The sequence below is a fragment of the Zootoca vivipara genome, chromosome 1, assembly GCF_963506605.1.
Source record: "Zootoca vivipara chromosome 1, rZooViv1.1, whole genome shotgun sequence".
Taxonomy (NCBI): domain Eukaryota; kingdom Metazoa; phylum Chordata; class Lepidosauria; order Squamata; family Lacertidae; genus Zootoca; species Zootoca vivipara.
This window is the reverse complement of record NC_083276.1, coordinates 112278564-112293243: the sequence shown is the minus strand read 5'-3', so window position 1 is coordinate 112293243 and position 14680 is coordinate 112278564. Positions and strand designations below refer to the sequence as shown.

Sequence of the window (14680 nt, the reverse complement as noted above, 5' to 3'; positions counted from 1 at the left end):
TGTCTTTCGTAATATGACGCCCTGTGCGAGGCCCAAATTTGGCACCTCTAGATGGATCTTCTCAATCAGGGATCTTCTCAATTTTCCACCCACTCAGCTCAGTGCCCTGTGCGGGGAACTTCCTGCACCACCCTAAATCTGACACTGACATCTGGGGTGGTGGGTGGAAAAGCGGTGCATTATTGCCCTAGAATATGTCAGGGACTGGGCAGAGGAAGAACGGTGGAGACTGCCTCCCCAGCCTGACCCTTCCAGAGAAGAGGAAGACAGTTCAGAATTACAACAGGGGTTTGAGGGAGGTCACAGCTCAGAGGCAGATGAGGTGAAAAGTTGAGAAATAATGGGAAAGGAGGAGGAGGAGGAGGAAGAAGAAGAAGCACCAGGGTGGTGACAGCTGATGGACATAGTATCTTTAGAAAGCATTCCAGCCCCCCCCCTCAGAACCCGGCGAGCCTTGAAAGTAGGAGAGCAGAGAGCTCAAAGCCACAAGGCACTTGTCAGCACCTGTAGAGGAGATGAGGATAACAAATAAGGAAGTAGGAGAGACGGGGGAGGGGAGTCACTCCGGACAATGCCATTATCCAAGAGGCTGGATTCTAAAGCCTCTCTCTGTAAATACTGAATAAAAAGCAGACGGTAAGAAGCATTTCCTTGCCTTTGTGCATTCCTGGGCAACTGGCCATGGGAGTTGCTGGCAGCCTCCTGACAGAATAACAAACCCTGAAAAATCTGAGCTCATGATATAGATACAACAGTTCTCATACTGGGATTTCACTTATGGAAGAGTGGAGCGTACAGCTACAGAAATAAAACCCTCAGAAATGCCACATGCATTTCTCACCTGGGTGAGAGAGGTAAGTTAAACCTTCCCTTCCCTGCTGTAGTCTTGAGGAAAATCTGTCCTCAGAAGCTGCTGTAGCGGAAGAAAGAGAAACAGAAATAGGAGATTTCCCTCCCAAGGCTAATACCACCTTCAGAGAAGGGATCTATTCATTAGGACCGTAGCAAGGGTTAAATTAAATTCAGATAATTATCACACTGTGTTTTTAATAGTCTGTTGGGAGCCACCCAGAGTCGCTGGGGCAACCCAGTCAGATGGGCGACATATAAATAAATAACAAATTCTTATTATTACATGTGCAGGTTCAATCCCCATATGGGACAACTACATATTCCTGCATTGTATGGGGTTGGACTAGATGACCCTCATGGTCCCTTCCAACTCTACAGTTCATGCGCACGCGCGCGCGCACACACACACACACACACACACACAGCTGATGCAATTTGCATTTAAAGAAGAACCACCTGTGCATTAAATTCAAATACAGTCGTACCTCATGTTACACCCGCTGTGGGTTACGTCTTTTCAGGTTGCGTCCCTCGCCAAACCCGGAAGAGGTTACTTCCGGGTTTGGCACACACTCATATGCAGAAGTGTTAAATCGCGCTTTGTGCATGCGCAGAAGCGCCGAATTGCGTCACGCGCATGCGCAGATTCGGCACTTCAGGATGCAGCCTTTTCATGTTGCGAACGGGCCTCCGGAACGGATCCCGTTCGCAACCAGAGGTACCACTGTGTACTTCTACTTTCACTTCTGCTTTGTCACTGTATTAGACCAGGGGCTCCTGCTAAAGAGTTGACTGGAATATGTGCATCCTTTATTCAGTGAAAGGGTCACTTGAGTATCCCACATTATTAACAAACTTCATGCTCATCCATGTGCGTTATTTCAAAGCACTTTATTTCTCATTTGGCCTGTCTTCATTAAGATAAATAAGCCACGCTTGACAAACGGTATCATCAACCTAACCCGAATATTATTGTTAAAAGATGCTAATGAAGGTACCTTTTTAAAAAGAAAAAAGAAAAGAAAAGTAGTAGACCTTAAAGCTTTCCCCGTTAAAACAAATGAGTCAATGTATGCAGAAGAGGCTGTGTGGAATGTTGTTTTTATTAATGCTTTGGGAAACTCTGCGCTAATAAGGCCTTTTGTTACAAATAAACAGGCTATTAAGTAACAACTGGGATGCTGGAGCTCACTGTTCGTTTGAGCTCTCCTGTTTGTGGATGCAATGAAATTATCAGGCAGTGCTTATTATGGCTGACAATTGCCAGGACGAAATTGTAAATGATCTCTCTCTCTCTCTCTCTCTCTCTCTCTCTCTCTCTCTCTCTCTCTCTCTCTCTCTCTCTCTGCTTTTCTGGCTGCCTTGACATGCCTGAGGCCAGGATGACTCCTCCTTAGATGAAAACCCTAATGATGATTCCCCAGTGACAGAAATGACCAAGACTTTATGGGGCCTCCTGACTCCGGCACTATGCCAGACACAGCCAGCATCTGCAGAGAAGGCCTATCTGCAGCAAGGGACCCATGGATGCGGATCCTGAGTGGACCACAACGGCTCTCACACCTGCAGAACAGGTGGAGGAGGTTGACTCCTCAGGGAATGCCTAGGTCAGAAGACTTCTGATGTCTCAAGGTCCAGAAGAACCAGGTTCCTTGGGAATAAGAGGCCTCATCAGAACGAAGAAACCTTGAAGGCTGAATCCAGGCAACCAGGTTGCATCAGCTCCTCTCAGCTAGCTGAAGAGTATTAGCTGTTGGAACAACCCAGGTCTTGAGCTCTGTGCAACCCAGTTTCTTCTTCTGGCTTCCTCCCCTGACTGATCCTGTGCTACTGACCCCTGCTAATATTTTGCTCTTGAGAACCTACCTAGTTCTACACTGCTTCATTGTGTGCAATGTCACACTTGCCTTATGACGGCACCTACCTTTGGACCTCTGCTGCTCCTTAAGACCCTATTTATCTGGGTTGTCCTAATAGCTGACTGCAACCTTTATCCTCTGGTGTTTGGGCAGCCCCCTGTCCCGGGGTTCTCATTCCTCCTTTGGCTTTGGCTCAGGGGCGAAGCAAGGACCTGGCCGAGGCAGAGTAGAAATCAGTAACTGAGCACAGAAGCAACAACAGCACACCCAGTGATGTGGTGGTGAATTTGGAAGTGCCGAAGCTCACCATGACAGCCACCGTAAGCATCCCTCCACAAAGTGAGCTATGCTCTCATGGGGAATCCAAGCCGCTGTGTTGATCCATTATTATTTACACATGCCAAACAGCAGCAGTACAAAGCACAACACCCTGTTTCTTAGGAGCAGCAAGATTGCATTCCTGTGCAAAGCTTCCCGGGAGGAAGCACCAGCACTTCCTGGCAATAGGCTCCACTAACCGCTGCCTGCATGGGTTCAGAAGGCATTGTGCAAGGGCCTCTGCTTGCATAATGGGGCTTCCCCACTCTCGTCCCCCCGTGCCTTCCCAAACTTGGCTGGGTGGGGTTGGGAGAACCCCTAGAATATTGTGCAAGAGGAAGGGGAATAATGTTCTATGCGGCAAGCATACAGAACGTTTGCAACAAGACGACGTTGAATTCTGCACATTCAGCTCTAGCAAGAGATCTTCAGCCAGTCGAAGCATAACCTTTTAGCTTTTAATTAGAAATGCAGGATTTTTAAATTAGAAATGCAATCTCGCAAAGAGGTGTTGCCATTTTGGCTGCCAGCAAGAAGGAGGAACGCTGTCAAAGGAAAGTATACAGCCCCTGCTTGATTATTTTCCTTATTCTCTGACTTCCTCTATGCTAATCTATTATCAACAAACTCGAGAGTCTCATTGTCATCGCATTCACTTGCCAGAGCAAGGAGAATGCCATCAGTTACCCTGGCGTTCCGGCAGATGACATCATCTCTCCTGCTCTAGCAGAAAAACCCTGGCTGGAAATGCGCTCCCATCCATTATGCCCCTGAGCATACAGAGGGCTGCAATAAACCAGCAAGAAAGCAGTTTGTTGGGTGTCCTATCGCATACGAGGGACATATTGCGGATCCCTTCTCAGTGGTTATGTAGCTCAGTAGCACATCACATGCTTTCAATGCAGAAGGTCAAGGTTCAATTCCTAACATCTCCAGTGAGAAAAGATCAGGTAGCAAAGAACCCATGCACCTGGCCTCTGCTGTCACACTGCTACCATCTATGAAAAAGAAGAACACTTGCATGCTTGCACTGTTGGTGGCTCAAAAATATGATATTCCTGTATTGCAGGGGGGTGGACTAGATTGCCCACAGGGTCCATCCCAACTCTACAATTTTATAATTCCATGAAAGGATGTGGAGAGCACCAGGGTGAACAACAGTGTTCAGCTGGTCTGGCCTGGACACTTGGATCAGGAGTGTTCAGCGGTATCCAGCCAATGAGTCCCACCAGTGCATGGACTTGCACTTGTGCAACAGAACTTTCCCCCTTTCCTCCATCACACGCACCCCACAATATCTCCAAATCTTCTCCAGAGGGTCAGGAGAACCCTTAGAACAGATTTAAGGGGGAGACATGGGGTGGGAGTTCCATTATGCAAGCAGGAATCCTTGTGCTGATGGGATGCATTACCAGCTGGGGACTTGGGTGACACTGTGGTCCTATAAACCACTGAGCCTCTCAGCTTGCTGATCGTAAGGTCAGCAGTTCAAGTCTACATGACAGAGTGAGCTCCCGTTGCCTTGTCCCAGCTCGTGCCAACCTAGCAGTTCAAAAGCATACCAGTGTGAATAGATAAATAGGTAGGTAAACGGCATTTCCATGCGCTCTGGCTTCTGTCACGGTGTCTCATTGCACATGACCCAGAAAACCTCTCTGCAAACCAACGCCAACTCCCTTGGCCTGAAAGCGAGATAAGTGCCGCAACCCCATAGTCAAATTTGACTGAACTTCACTGTCCAGGGGCCCTTTACCTTTACCTGTTGTTGGCTACCACCCTTTAGATGGAATAATGTGTGCCATTTTCCCACCTGAACCTCAGAAAGCAGCTTCAAATCTAGCTCCCCACACACACATTCATAATATACTTTTTGTGTGGAATTTCTGCTGCCCATTGCATATAAAGGCATGGACAATTAAAGACACGGGAAAGAATTCAGCATCACACTATGTTCATCATTCCACCAGGACAAAGCATTTCAGCTTGCCAGGTGGAACAATCTACCCTACATTATGTTCTAGGGGTTCTCCTGACCTCTTCTCTCATGAACCAATATTGGGGGTGCAGAGGGAGCATGGGGGGATAAGAGGGGGGCAACATGTGTGTCTTTGTGTGATTTCTGCTGATGGGACTCATTTCATTCATGATGCTGCTGCCTGTTTGTATTTATTGCTCTAGCTGGGACACCATGAAGAAGTGATATATTCCGAGAGTGCACACAGACAAAACAGTGCAGTCCTCACCTAAGAACGTAGCAGCTGCAAAAAGACTCCTGTGAAGTTTCAGAGGCTTGAACGTTTATGGTTTAAATGCCTTAACCAGAAAAGTCAATTCAATTCATTTAAATTACAGGCCTTTTCATTTGCTCCACTGAATGGTAGCAAAATTGCGTGGTTTCTGTTTTGACCTTTAACTAGGGTTGGATGAATCTGTCAATTTTGTCTTCTCTCACATTTCTCATTTTTCCAATCTCATGTTCAGTTTGCATATGGGTTTGTGGATTCTTTGAAAAGGAAAAAGTCCTTTTGAATATTCACCCACCTTTTATTGCTCATTTCTGCATGCAATTTTGCCTAATGTGCACATCTTTGCAAGCAATTTCCCTGTGCTTCATGCATTCTCATGTGTTATTTGCACCAACATGTGCATTTTTATCCACACTTTCCCCCAATACATGAATCTCTGTATGCACTGTTTGGCTGGAGAACTGAATTGCAAAATTGCAAAATTCTGAAAAGTGCAAATATCAAAGGATTATTGAGTGGCATATTGTTTTGGGAGGTGGAAAATAGGCAGAGTCACATCAAAAGGCAAAACAAGCCACATTTCACCCCCAGGCCTACCTCCTGAAAGAATATTTTGTCACCACTCCTTGCTACATGCAAAGACGCCCAGCAGGCAGTTGCTCATGGCTTGCCGAACTGCTCTAACTGATCTCTGGAAAGAGCACTGCAATGACTGAATGATGGGCAGCAATGAAATCATCAACGCATTTGGCTGAAGCATCAAATGTGAGTGCAACTCCTTGGCAGGAAAACCAATGCTGTTTCATTGCAGAAACTTAACAAATTGATATTGACAGGGTCAAGTAGGAGTGCGAGTCCTCTTTAAGCTTCCCTGTTTACCCGCGGATGCTTGGGTTAGAGGTTTGACTTTTTCTCCCTTCTGCACAGCTGTTGCGGATAGACACTTGTGGAAGACATAGCCTGTTCATAGGAGATACAAGCATGACCTACTGCGTATGATTCTCTGTGCAGGGCAGCCTTTGAAAATGGTCTGGGAACTGCAGTTGGTCCAGAACAAGGATGCAAGACACTTTGCAAGACTGGGATGAAAGTAGATGGTAGATGATAGATAGAGAGATAGATAGATAGATAGATAGATAGATAGATAGATAGATAGATAGAATCTTTATTTGCATCAGCCACTAGCCATAGCAAACCTAACTTTAGAAAATACATTTTGGAAGTTTATATCAACAATCAAATAATAATTTTATTCTAATTGCCCCCACTAAAAGTTTTTGCTGTCACCTTGATCTGCTAAAAGAAAAGACACAGTAGCAGTGGTTGAGTGACCCAGCATGGACAATAATAGAGGGGTAATAACCTCCCTCCTCAAATCTTCATAAAGAGTGCATGCCAGAATGGGACGAAGTATTGTGACCATTTTATGCCTGGGCTTTGTCAGCTGCACTGTCTCCCAGTCCATTCCTAAAGGTAAAGGTAAAGAGACCCCTGACCATTAGGTCCAGTCGTGACCGACTCTGGGGTTGCGGCACTCATCTCGCATTATTGGCCAAGGGAGCTGGTGTACAGCTTCCAGGTCATGTGGCCAGCATGACAAAGCCGCTTCTGGCGAACCAGAGCAGCGCACAGAAACGCCGTTTACCTTCCCACTGGAGCAGTACCTATTTATCTACTTGCACTTTGACATGCTTTCAAACTGCTAGGTTGGCAGGAGCAGGGACCAAGTAACGGGAGCTCACCCCGTCATGGGGATTCGAACCGCCGACCTTCTGATCAGTAAGCCCTAGGCTCTGTGGTTTAACCCACAGCGCCACCCACGTCCATTCCTGGCTCTGTTTAAAGGGTTGGTGCAGCCTTTGACCTACTAAACAACTTGGGATGAAGCTACCTGACAGGCTCCCACCTTCCACATGTTACCTGCTTGTGCGATCAAAAGTATGAAGAGCAGGGTTGGGAAATCTCTGGGCCTCCAAGCATTGCACTACACATCCCAACATCCCTTGATGATTGACTTTGCTAGCTGAAGCTGATGAAAGCTGAACTCCAGAAACATCTGGGCAGCCCCAGATTCTCCATCCTTGATGTAAAACATATGTCCCTGGTGTGTTCAAATGCTACCTGGTTTTCCAATGAAAAGAAACCCAAGGCATCTGTTATGAAATAACAGGTAAGCTTAAATGAAAAATGTTTAAAGAAAAGCATAGCAGCTAATCAGCATAAAGGAAACATGCCAACATTATATAGAAGCACTTTTATTCCTTAGCTCTGTAAAATAAACTGCTGACCTATGATGTTGAAAGGTGGATTGAAAGCAATTTGCAGGCCAGAGAAATCTGTACAGTCTCACCTCCTGAAATGTAGGTGTAAAAGATTGCCACTGATGCATTGGAACTTCAAGACTCCTGGGTGAAAAGTGTAATTTGAAAAGAGCTGCTGTTAGCATCATAGCGCACATTTGTGGCTGCCATTCGCTCTCCTGTTAAGAGTTCTTTTGAGATATATGCAGTAGTGAGCTCTAGCTTTCAGTGCACATGGATGCACATTGTTTTAATGGTTTAACCATTTCAGATGCACTTTGCCAGCTAACTCAGTTGCCAGTTTTCAGTAGTAACCAGCTGTGCACAACACTGATTGGCTAGCACTTGCAACATCACAAACTCACATCCCACGTGCAGAGAAATGTTGCAACGCTTTTTTAAATGACAAATGTTCATGCTCACTTTTTAAAAAATTACATGGATACCCCATCTGAAGACCATGGAGGGAATCAAAGCAGAGATGACTGAAATCATTCCTTTAATCTCTGGTCAGTCCACTTTGTGCAAGCTGGGCTCATGCTACATGAGAAAAAACAACAAAACAGCAAGCCCTGTTCAAAGGAACGTCTGTGTGCTGTGCACATTTTGAGGTCCTGTTCAATTCTGAAATGGATGTGAGCTCTCTTTATGAGAGAAGATATTTCCTATTACATTTTCCTTTATATGCCACTCATGCAGATAACTCCATGAGCTAGGACAAAAGCCCCAACCAACGCTTCTTTCTCTTGACTGGATGCAAGGCCAGCTCTAAGGCAAGGCTGGGTGGCACAGGGCCACAGTGTCAGGGCGCCCAACATGCTTAAGACGGCCCTGAACGGATGCTTCCTTCCTGATATTTCATAAAAACCAGCCAATATACTGCCATATGTCTGACCTGTCAAATATTCCCGTCATGTGATTTTAAAATTGACCATTGAAACAAATAAAATTTAAAAAAACCAGATGAAGAATGCCCATCAAAGTGGAGTCCTTGAAAACAAGCACAAGTAGCCAAATTATCAGTGATCATTTGGGGATGGAACTGGACATCACCAGACTTCATTTCTGCCAAACACACCCATATCTCTTTCCCTTTTCTTTCCTGGAATACTGAAATGGAGCTTCACTTGAATCCCTTTACACATGGTGAACTACTGACAACCTTGTTTACCCAAAGCACTACTCCGTGTAGTGGATGATGCTGTGTGTTCTAGTTGTTGTTATACTGAAGAAGAGTCTTGTTGAATCACACCAGCAGCCCATCTACGCAAGTCCCATGCGCTATTCTCATATCGGCCAACCAGATGCTGTAACATCTTAACATCATATTATTAATGTTTATAAAATATAAACCGGGTGCTGGCCAATAGGATTTTTTATTTATTTCTATGTGAGATGTCTTGACCGTGCTTTACCGTAAAGTCCCGGGGCAGAGTGCAACTGGTGTGTGTGTGTGATTAAAACAAATGAAACAGTTACAGTTATGAAAACAAGTAATCCTGTTCCAACCAGAACAGAACAGTATAGATTCGGTAAACGAAATGGGTCCCACCCATAAAACACCACCTTAGCAGGCAAAGGCCAGAGTGAAGAGGTGTTCAATGAAGATGCTGGATGCACCTTTGTGGGGAAGGAATTTCACAATTTAGAGGCTGCCATAGATAAAGCCTAGTCCCGGAACTTAAGCTGATGGAATATGAGCAGCTTGCAGACCTAACACAGAATAAGAGAACAAGAAGAACATACATTTAAAGAAGACTGGGAAATGTTTATTGAATATATGGGGGGAATTGTGTACACTTGAAGACGTTGGCAGCATTAAGATAAATTCAACAGTGTAAATAAGTTTTGATGGATGTAATAATAGAATACTGAATGGTTTAGTTTATGTAAAACAGGCCTCCCCAAACTGTGGCCCTCCAGATGTTTTGGCCTACAACTCCCATGATCCCTAGCTAAAAGGACCAGTGGTCAGGGATGATGGGAATTGTAGTCCAAAACATCTGGAAGGCCGAAGTTTGGGGATGCCTGATGTAAAATATGCAGGGATTTATGGTATGCAAAATGAACCATGGAAAGAGAAGAAGGGAAGTCACTGACATTTTAGGATGTTTAAATGAGCATTCCAAATCGTGAAACAGAAAATGTAATAAAAATTATATTTTTTAAAAGATTACACTGGATATAACTGAACAACAATAAAATATCATGAACAAGATTCCCTAGAAGCCGGCCAAAAGGATGAGCTTCGGGGATCTCTCTAACTCTAGTTGGAACTTGGAAGACTGCCAACTTTGGGAGGGGCATTTGGAACGTTGAGAAAGTGCCGTGGGCGTCAGTCACAACATGGCTGCTGCAGGTACAAGCTGTGGATTCAGCTCGTGGGTGTGTGGCATAACTTAAAATGGCTGCTGCGGGGGATGTGTGTGTGTGTGTGGCGTAATGCAAAATGGCTACCACATCTAAAAGAGCAGGAAAAAGACAGAACCAGAAAATAGGGCAGGAATGCCCCTCTACACACACACACACACACACACACACACACACACACACACACACAAGCCATCCCAATAATGCTGGTTGTGGTGTGGAAGGCAACTATATCAACCACTACTTTGCTTGAACTTTTTGCATCTCTCCTCTGTTCGAAATGAAAAGGAAGGCGGGTGCCCAATCTTGGCATCCAATGAAACATAGCTATATTCAAGGGTGTGTAAGTTCAATGTAGGAGAGTCCAACCAAGCCAGTTGAGACTATTCACAGGTGCCATAGGAAGGGCTAAGGGGTACATTGGAACCTTCAGCCATCATGTTGGTGACCTGTGACGTTCAGGATCGTCAGACTTTCAGAGTCCCCAAGTCTGAAGCTCAAGCTTGGCGATATGATGGGGTGGTCGACATGTAGTTCAGACCCGATATTTTGCATGTGTTACAACACACAGATTGCCATCATGGTTTTAGTAATAACAACAATTCCCCTTAGAATCAACTTGCAATGCTAATAAGAGAAAATATCCTTATCTGCCTTGAGCCCATATTGCATGGGTAAACCTGGGTTTGGTAGCAGTAAAGGATGCCTTGGTGTCTCACACATGTTCCCAACACCAGATTTTCAAAGACCATGCTCTTCTGCCTCCTTTTAAAAAAACAACAACAACCACACCAAGTTCAGTAGGTTGTCTTTCATCTGCCTAACATTATTCACCTGATTTTGCACAGAAGGTCCAGGAATGGCACTTTTTATGGATAAATAGCCCAGTTCCCACTGACCTAATTAGGACCTGTTGTATAGGGAACAACATAAAAGAATGAGTCCAAGAATAGTAGCCCGGGAGGGGGGAGGAAGCACAAGTTTAATACTTTCCTAGGCTGCTTTCACCGAATCTGAAATTCCCTTGTTTCCTTTCAAGTATGTATTTTCTTTTTCCTGCTGTTAACTGCGTGGATAGGATCAATACCAGCCTTTCATCCCCAGCGTTTGTAACCATCCCCTTCCTGCAACTAATTCAATACAGCGTATGCAAACGATGACAACATCTTCTGACTTAATTCTCAAACCTTTGTCACAACAATGTTCCTTCATGAGCTATTCAATTTTGTAGTTTCAGGACTCCAAACTGTGGCTTAAGTCACGGTCATGTCTGTGTGCACCTGGTGACTCAAAACATGAATGACCTCTATTGAGAAGTCTTGTGTTCAAAGGGATTCAGGGACAGGGCATTCTCTTCGGAGCGTTGCAGCCACTGATGTCCTGTTCACACACTGCAAGTCATCACTGGACGCTGATGAACCTGCACCTGTGAATTAACCCTTTGTTACCATGCTGAAAACAGGCCACCAGAAAATACAGAAATGGGTGCATATCTTCAATGGGAGGTTCAACCTCTAGAGCAAAACCTTTGGACCCAATGAGCTTCCTCTGAAAGGTACGGTCTCTCCATGAGCATCCTTCCATCCAGGAGGACCATGACCACATCCAGTTGAATTAAAAATGTTCCGTTTGGTCTGTTGCTTCCAAGTTGCCATCTTCTCTTCTACCCAGCCACTTTTTTTGCCTATGCTAGTGTGGCTGAAGTAGGGTCAGGATGTGGTAGTTTCCTTGACCCCTGTTTCTCTTAGGACCCTTTCCTCCACTCCACACACACCAGTAGGAACCATGGGCCATCTTCTGAGATTATCATGTGCCAAATTGAGATGGATAGATAAAGATGATGGGTGGGTGGATGGAGACAGATGATAGATAGATAGATAGATAGATAGATAGATAGATAGATAGATGATAGATAGATAGTCATTAAACAATGAACATGCCTCTCTTGAAAAGTGCATTAAAAACTGCCACTTTCAGTGCTTTCCTATTTGAGTATACTTTCCTAGATATATCCGCATGCCCCAGGACACCCATGCTCACTACGGGATGACCTTTTTCTCCTGGTCAAATTGCTGCCACGCATCCAACCCCAAGCTAGACAGCAAGTTTATTTTGGGGAGGTTGGGGAGCCACACCCAACTCTTCGGAAGGTGCATGTGTTACGATGCCAGTGGCAGCTTCCCTTGTTGCCCTCGCCGATGCAAAGCAAATCCCTCCGAGACACCCTATGCAACCCTGTCGATTCCATCAAATCAATCAGTCCTCAAAATCAACCACCAAATTGATCATTTTTGAGACAAGTGGCTTGCCAATGCACCCAATGGCAATGCATGTTCTCAGAGACAACATTCAATGAGACAGGGCAAGAGAAAGAGAAGAGGCGGAGTACTCACATTCCTTTGAGCCGTTGCCACATCTTCTCTGTGTGGCCTCCTATCGGATACTTTAAAGGAGTGCTCTCCATTCCCGGACTCGTCTCGGTACCCGTGGAGCCCATGGCCATCAATGTCCAGCCAGCAGTGACAGAATTAGAGTCAATCTCAGCGGCGAGGAGAAAGAGTCTTCTTCAGTTTGGCACACAGACCAGAAGATCTGCACATGTTAGGCAGCAGCTGCTCTCATCTCTCTCGAAACCTATCAGGATTACAGAGCAGAGGGGAGCTCCTGCCTCAATTGCTGATTCACTCGGCTGGCCAAATCCACACTCTGCCTGCCTCCTTCCCTCCGTGCCAACTCAGTCCCTTAAGCACACGGCTCTCCTGACCTCAACACAGATTAATCCATCCCAGTGAGGCAGCAAATGTACCGCCGACTGTTGATGCTCTCCCCGCAACTTGTCTCTGGTTTGGTTCAACTGCTGGAGTCCTGCACACAGAAGCGCAGCTGTCTCATTCAAAATGTGCAGGAATCTCTGGCCACGCCGGAATCAATGTGAGCATCTAGAGTGGTCCAGGAGAGGGAACGATTTGTGCGCTTGCTTGCTTGCTTGCTCACTTTTTCTCTCTGCAGTTCACAAAGCAGGGTGCAATCAGGAAGCAGGTGGCTGGAGCCAATCTGAAGTCCGCACCCTCCTTAATCAAGGGGGAGCATCTGCTTAAGCGTCACTGCTTCCCCTTCTCTGCGTTGATCCCGAATTGCTTCTCTACAAACAAAAGCACCTCTCAGACTGAATAAGCAGAGCGGGCATGGTTGGTGTGCACAGAGCTCCTGCATAAAAGGGAATGAGAGAGAGAGAGAGCGCTCCACAGGTTGCCATTGAAGGAGTAGGCTCTCAACTGCGACTATTCGGCTTCTCCTAGCAACTCCGCACAGTAGATTACTGTCAAATTAACCCGTTGAAAAAGCAGCAGCTGCAACACAGTCTCCTTAGTGACTCCATTGGGACAGCGGCATCTATAGTTTCAAAGAGGGGAGTGGGAAAGAGACCTTGGATGCTGAGTTTTAGTACCCACTTGCTGGGGCAGGGGGCTGGGGGAGCAGTATTATTAAGTCTGCAAATAAAAAAACCAAGTGAGTGAGAGCTGATTCTTCTGCCAGTCCTGAAGCAGAGCGCCAACCCTATTTCTCTAAGCCAGCTCTGGGCTTCTGGCTGCACAGCCAGCGCTGTGAAGCTGCTGGAAGAGGAAAGGTTGCAGATCTGCTTCCTGCCACCTTCTTTGCTCAAACATATACTTGAGCATCGCTTGGAGGCTCAGCGTTAGACTAGTGGTCTGGTTGGACTTGGTTTTAGAACAAATAGTGGCAGTGCTGTTTTATCAGAGCATGAACCCAGGGAACAACCTTTTGCTTCAGCTGAAGGTTTTAGGAAAGTCACAAAATTTATCAGGAAACTCTTCCATAAGTGGGAACCATTATAAGGAATCCTTATGTTTTCATAAATTAAGATGCTTCTACCAGTTAAGATTATTTACAACATCAAGGGGACGCAGGTGGCACTGTGGGTTAAACCACAGAGCCTAGGGCTTGCTGATCAGAAGGTTGGCGGTTCGAATCCCCGCGACAGGGTGAGCTCCCGTTGCTCAGTCCCTGCTCCTGCCAACCTAGCAGTTCGAAAGCACATCAAAGTGCAAGTAGATAAATAGGTACTGCTACAGCAGGAAGGATGGGACCCAGGTGGCGCTGTGGTTAAACCGCAGAGCCTAGAGCTTGCTGATCAGAAGGTCGGCGGTTCGAATCCCTGTGACGGGGTGAGCTCCCGTTGCTCGGTCCCAGCTCCTGCCAACCTAGCAGTTCGAAAGCACGTCAAAATGCAAGTAGATAAATAGGAACCGCTACAGCGGGAAGGTAAACGGCGTTTCCATGTGCTGCTCTGGTTTGCCAGAAGCAGCTTTGTCATGCTGGCCACATGACCTGGAAGCTGTACGCCGGCTCCCTTGGCCAATAATGCGAGATGAGCGCTGCAACCCCAGAGTCAGTCACAACTGGACCTAATGGTCAGGGGTCCTTTTACCTTTACCTTTACTTCATTTATAGAGGATAATTGCATAACCTGCAGTTAGGGATGGGAAGAGATTAGAGTCAGTTCTCATCTGAAGGCAAACCTACAGTAGGTAGTTTGCACTTTCTGTGCCTTGAAATTCGCACGTCTCCAAATTTTGCAGTGCAGTTCTCCAGCCAAGGAAGACGTAAACTGTGCATAAAAAGGCATATATTAGTGAAAATAACACAAAAAATGCACTATAACTGCACAATTTGCATTGCAAGAATTCACCACATTAGGCAAAACCGAGTAAGA

At 45.8% G+C, this 14680-nt stretch overlaps 1 protein-coding gene across 2 annotated transcripts in view; it reads right to left on the bottom strand.

Annotated features, from left to right (window-relative positions):
- PDE1A (phosphodiesterase 1A) overlaps window positions 1–13203 on the bottom strand; it is a 148315-nt gene extending 135112 nt beyond the window's left edge. For both annotated transcript variants that reach the window (XM_060280453.1, XM_060280461.1), the window contains exon 1: window positions 12339–13203. In XM_060280453.1, the coding sequence (XP_060136436.1) occupies window positions 12339–12448 (110 nt within the window). In that variant the 5' untranslated portion in view covers window positions 12449–13203. The remainder of the gene's footprint in view (window positions 1–12338) is intronic.
- Between the last annotated feature and the right edge of the window lie 1477 nt (window positions 13204–14680).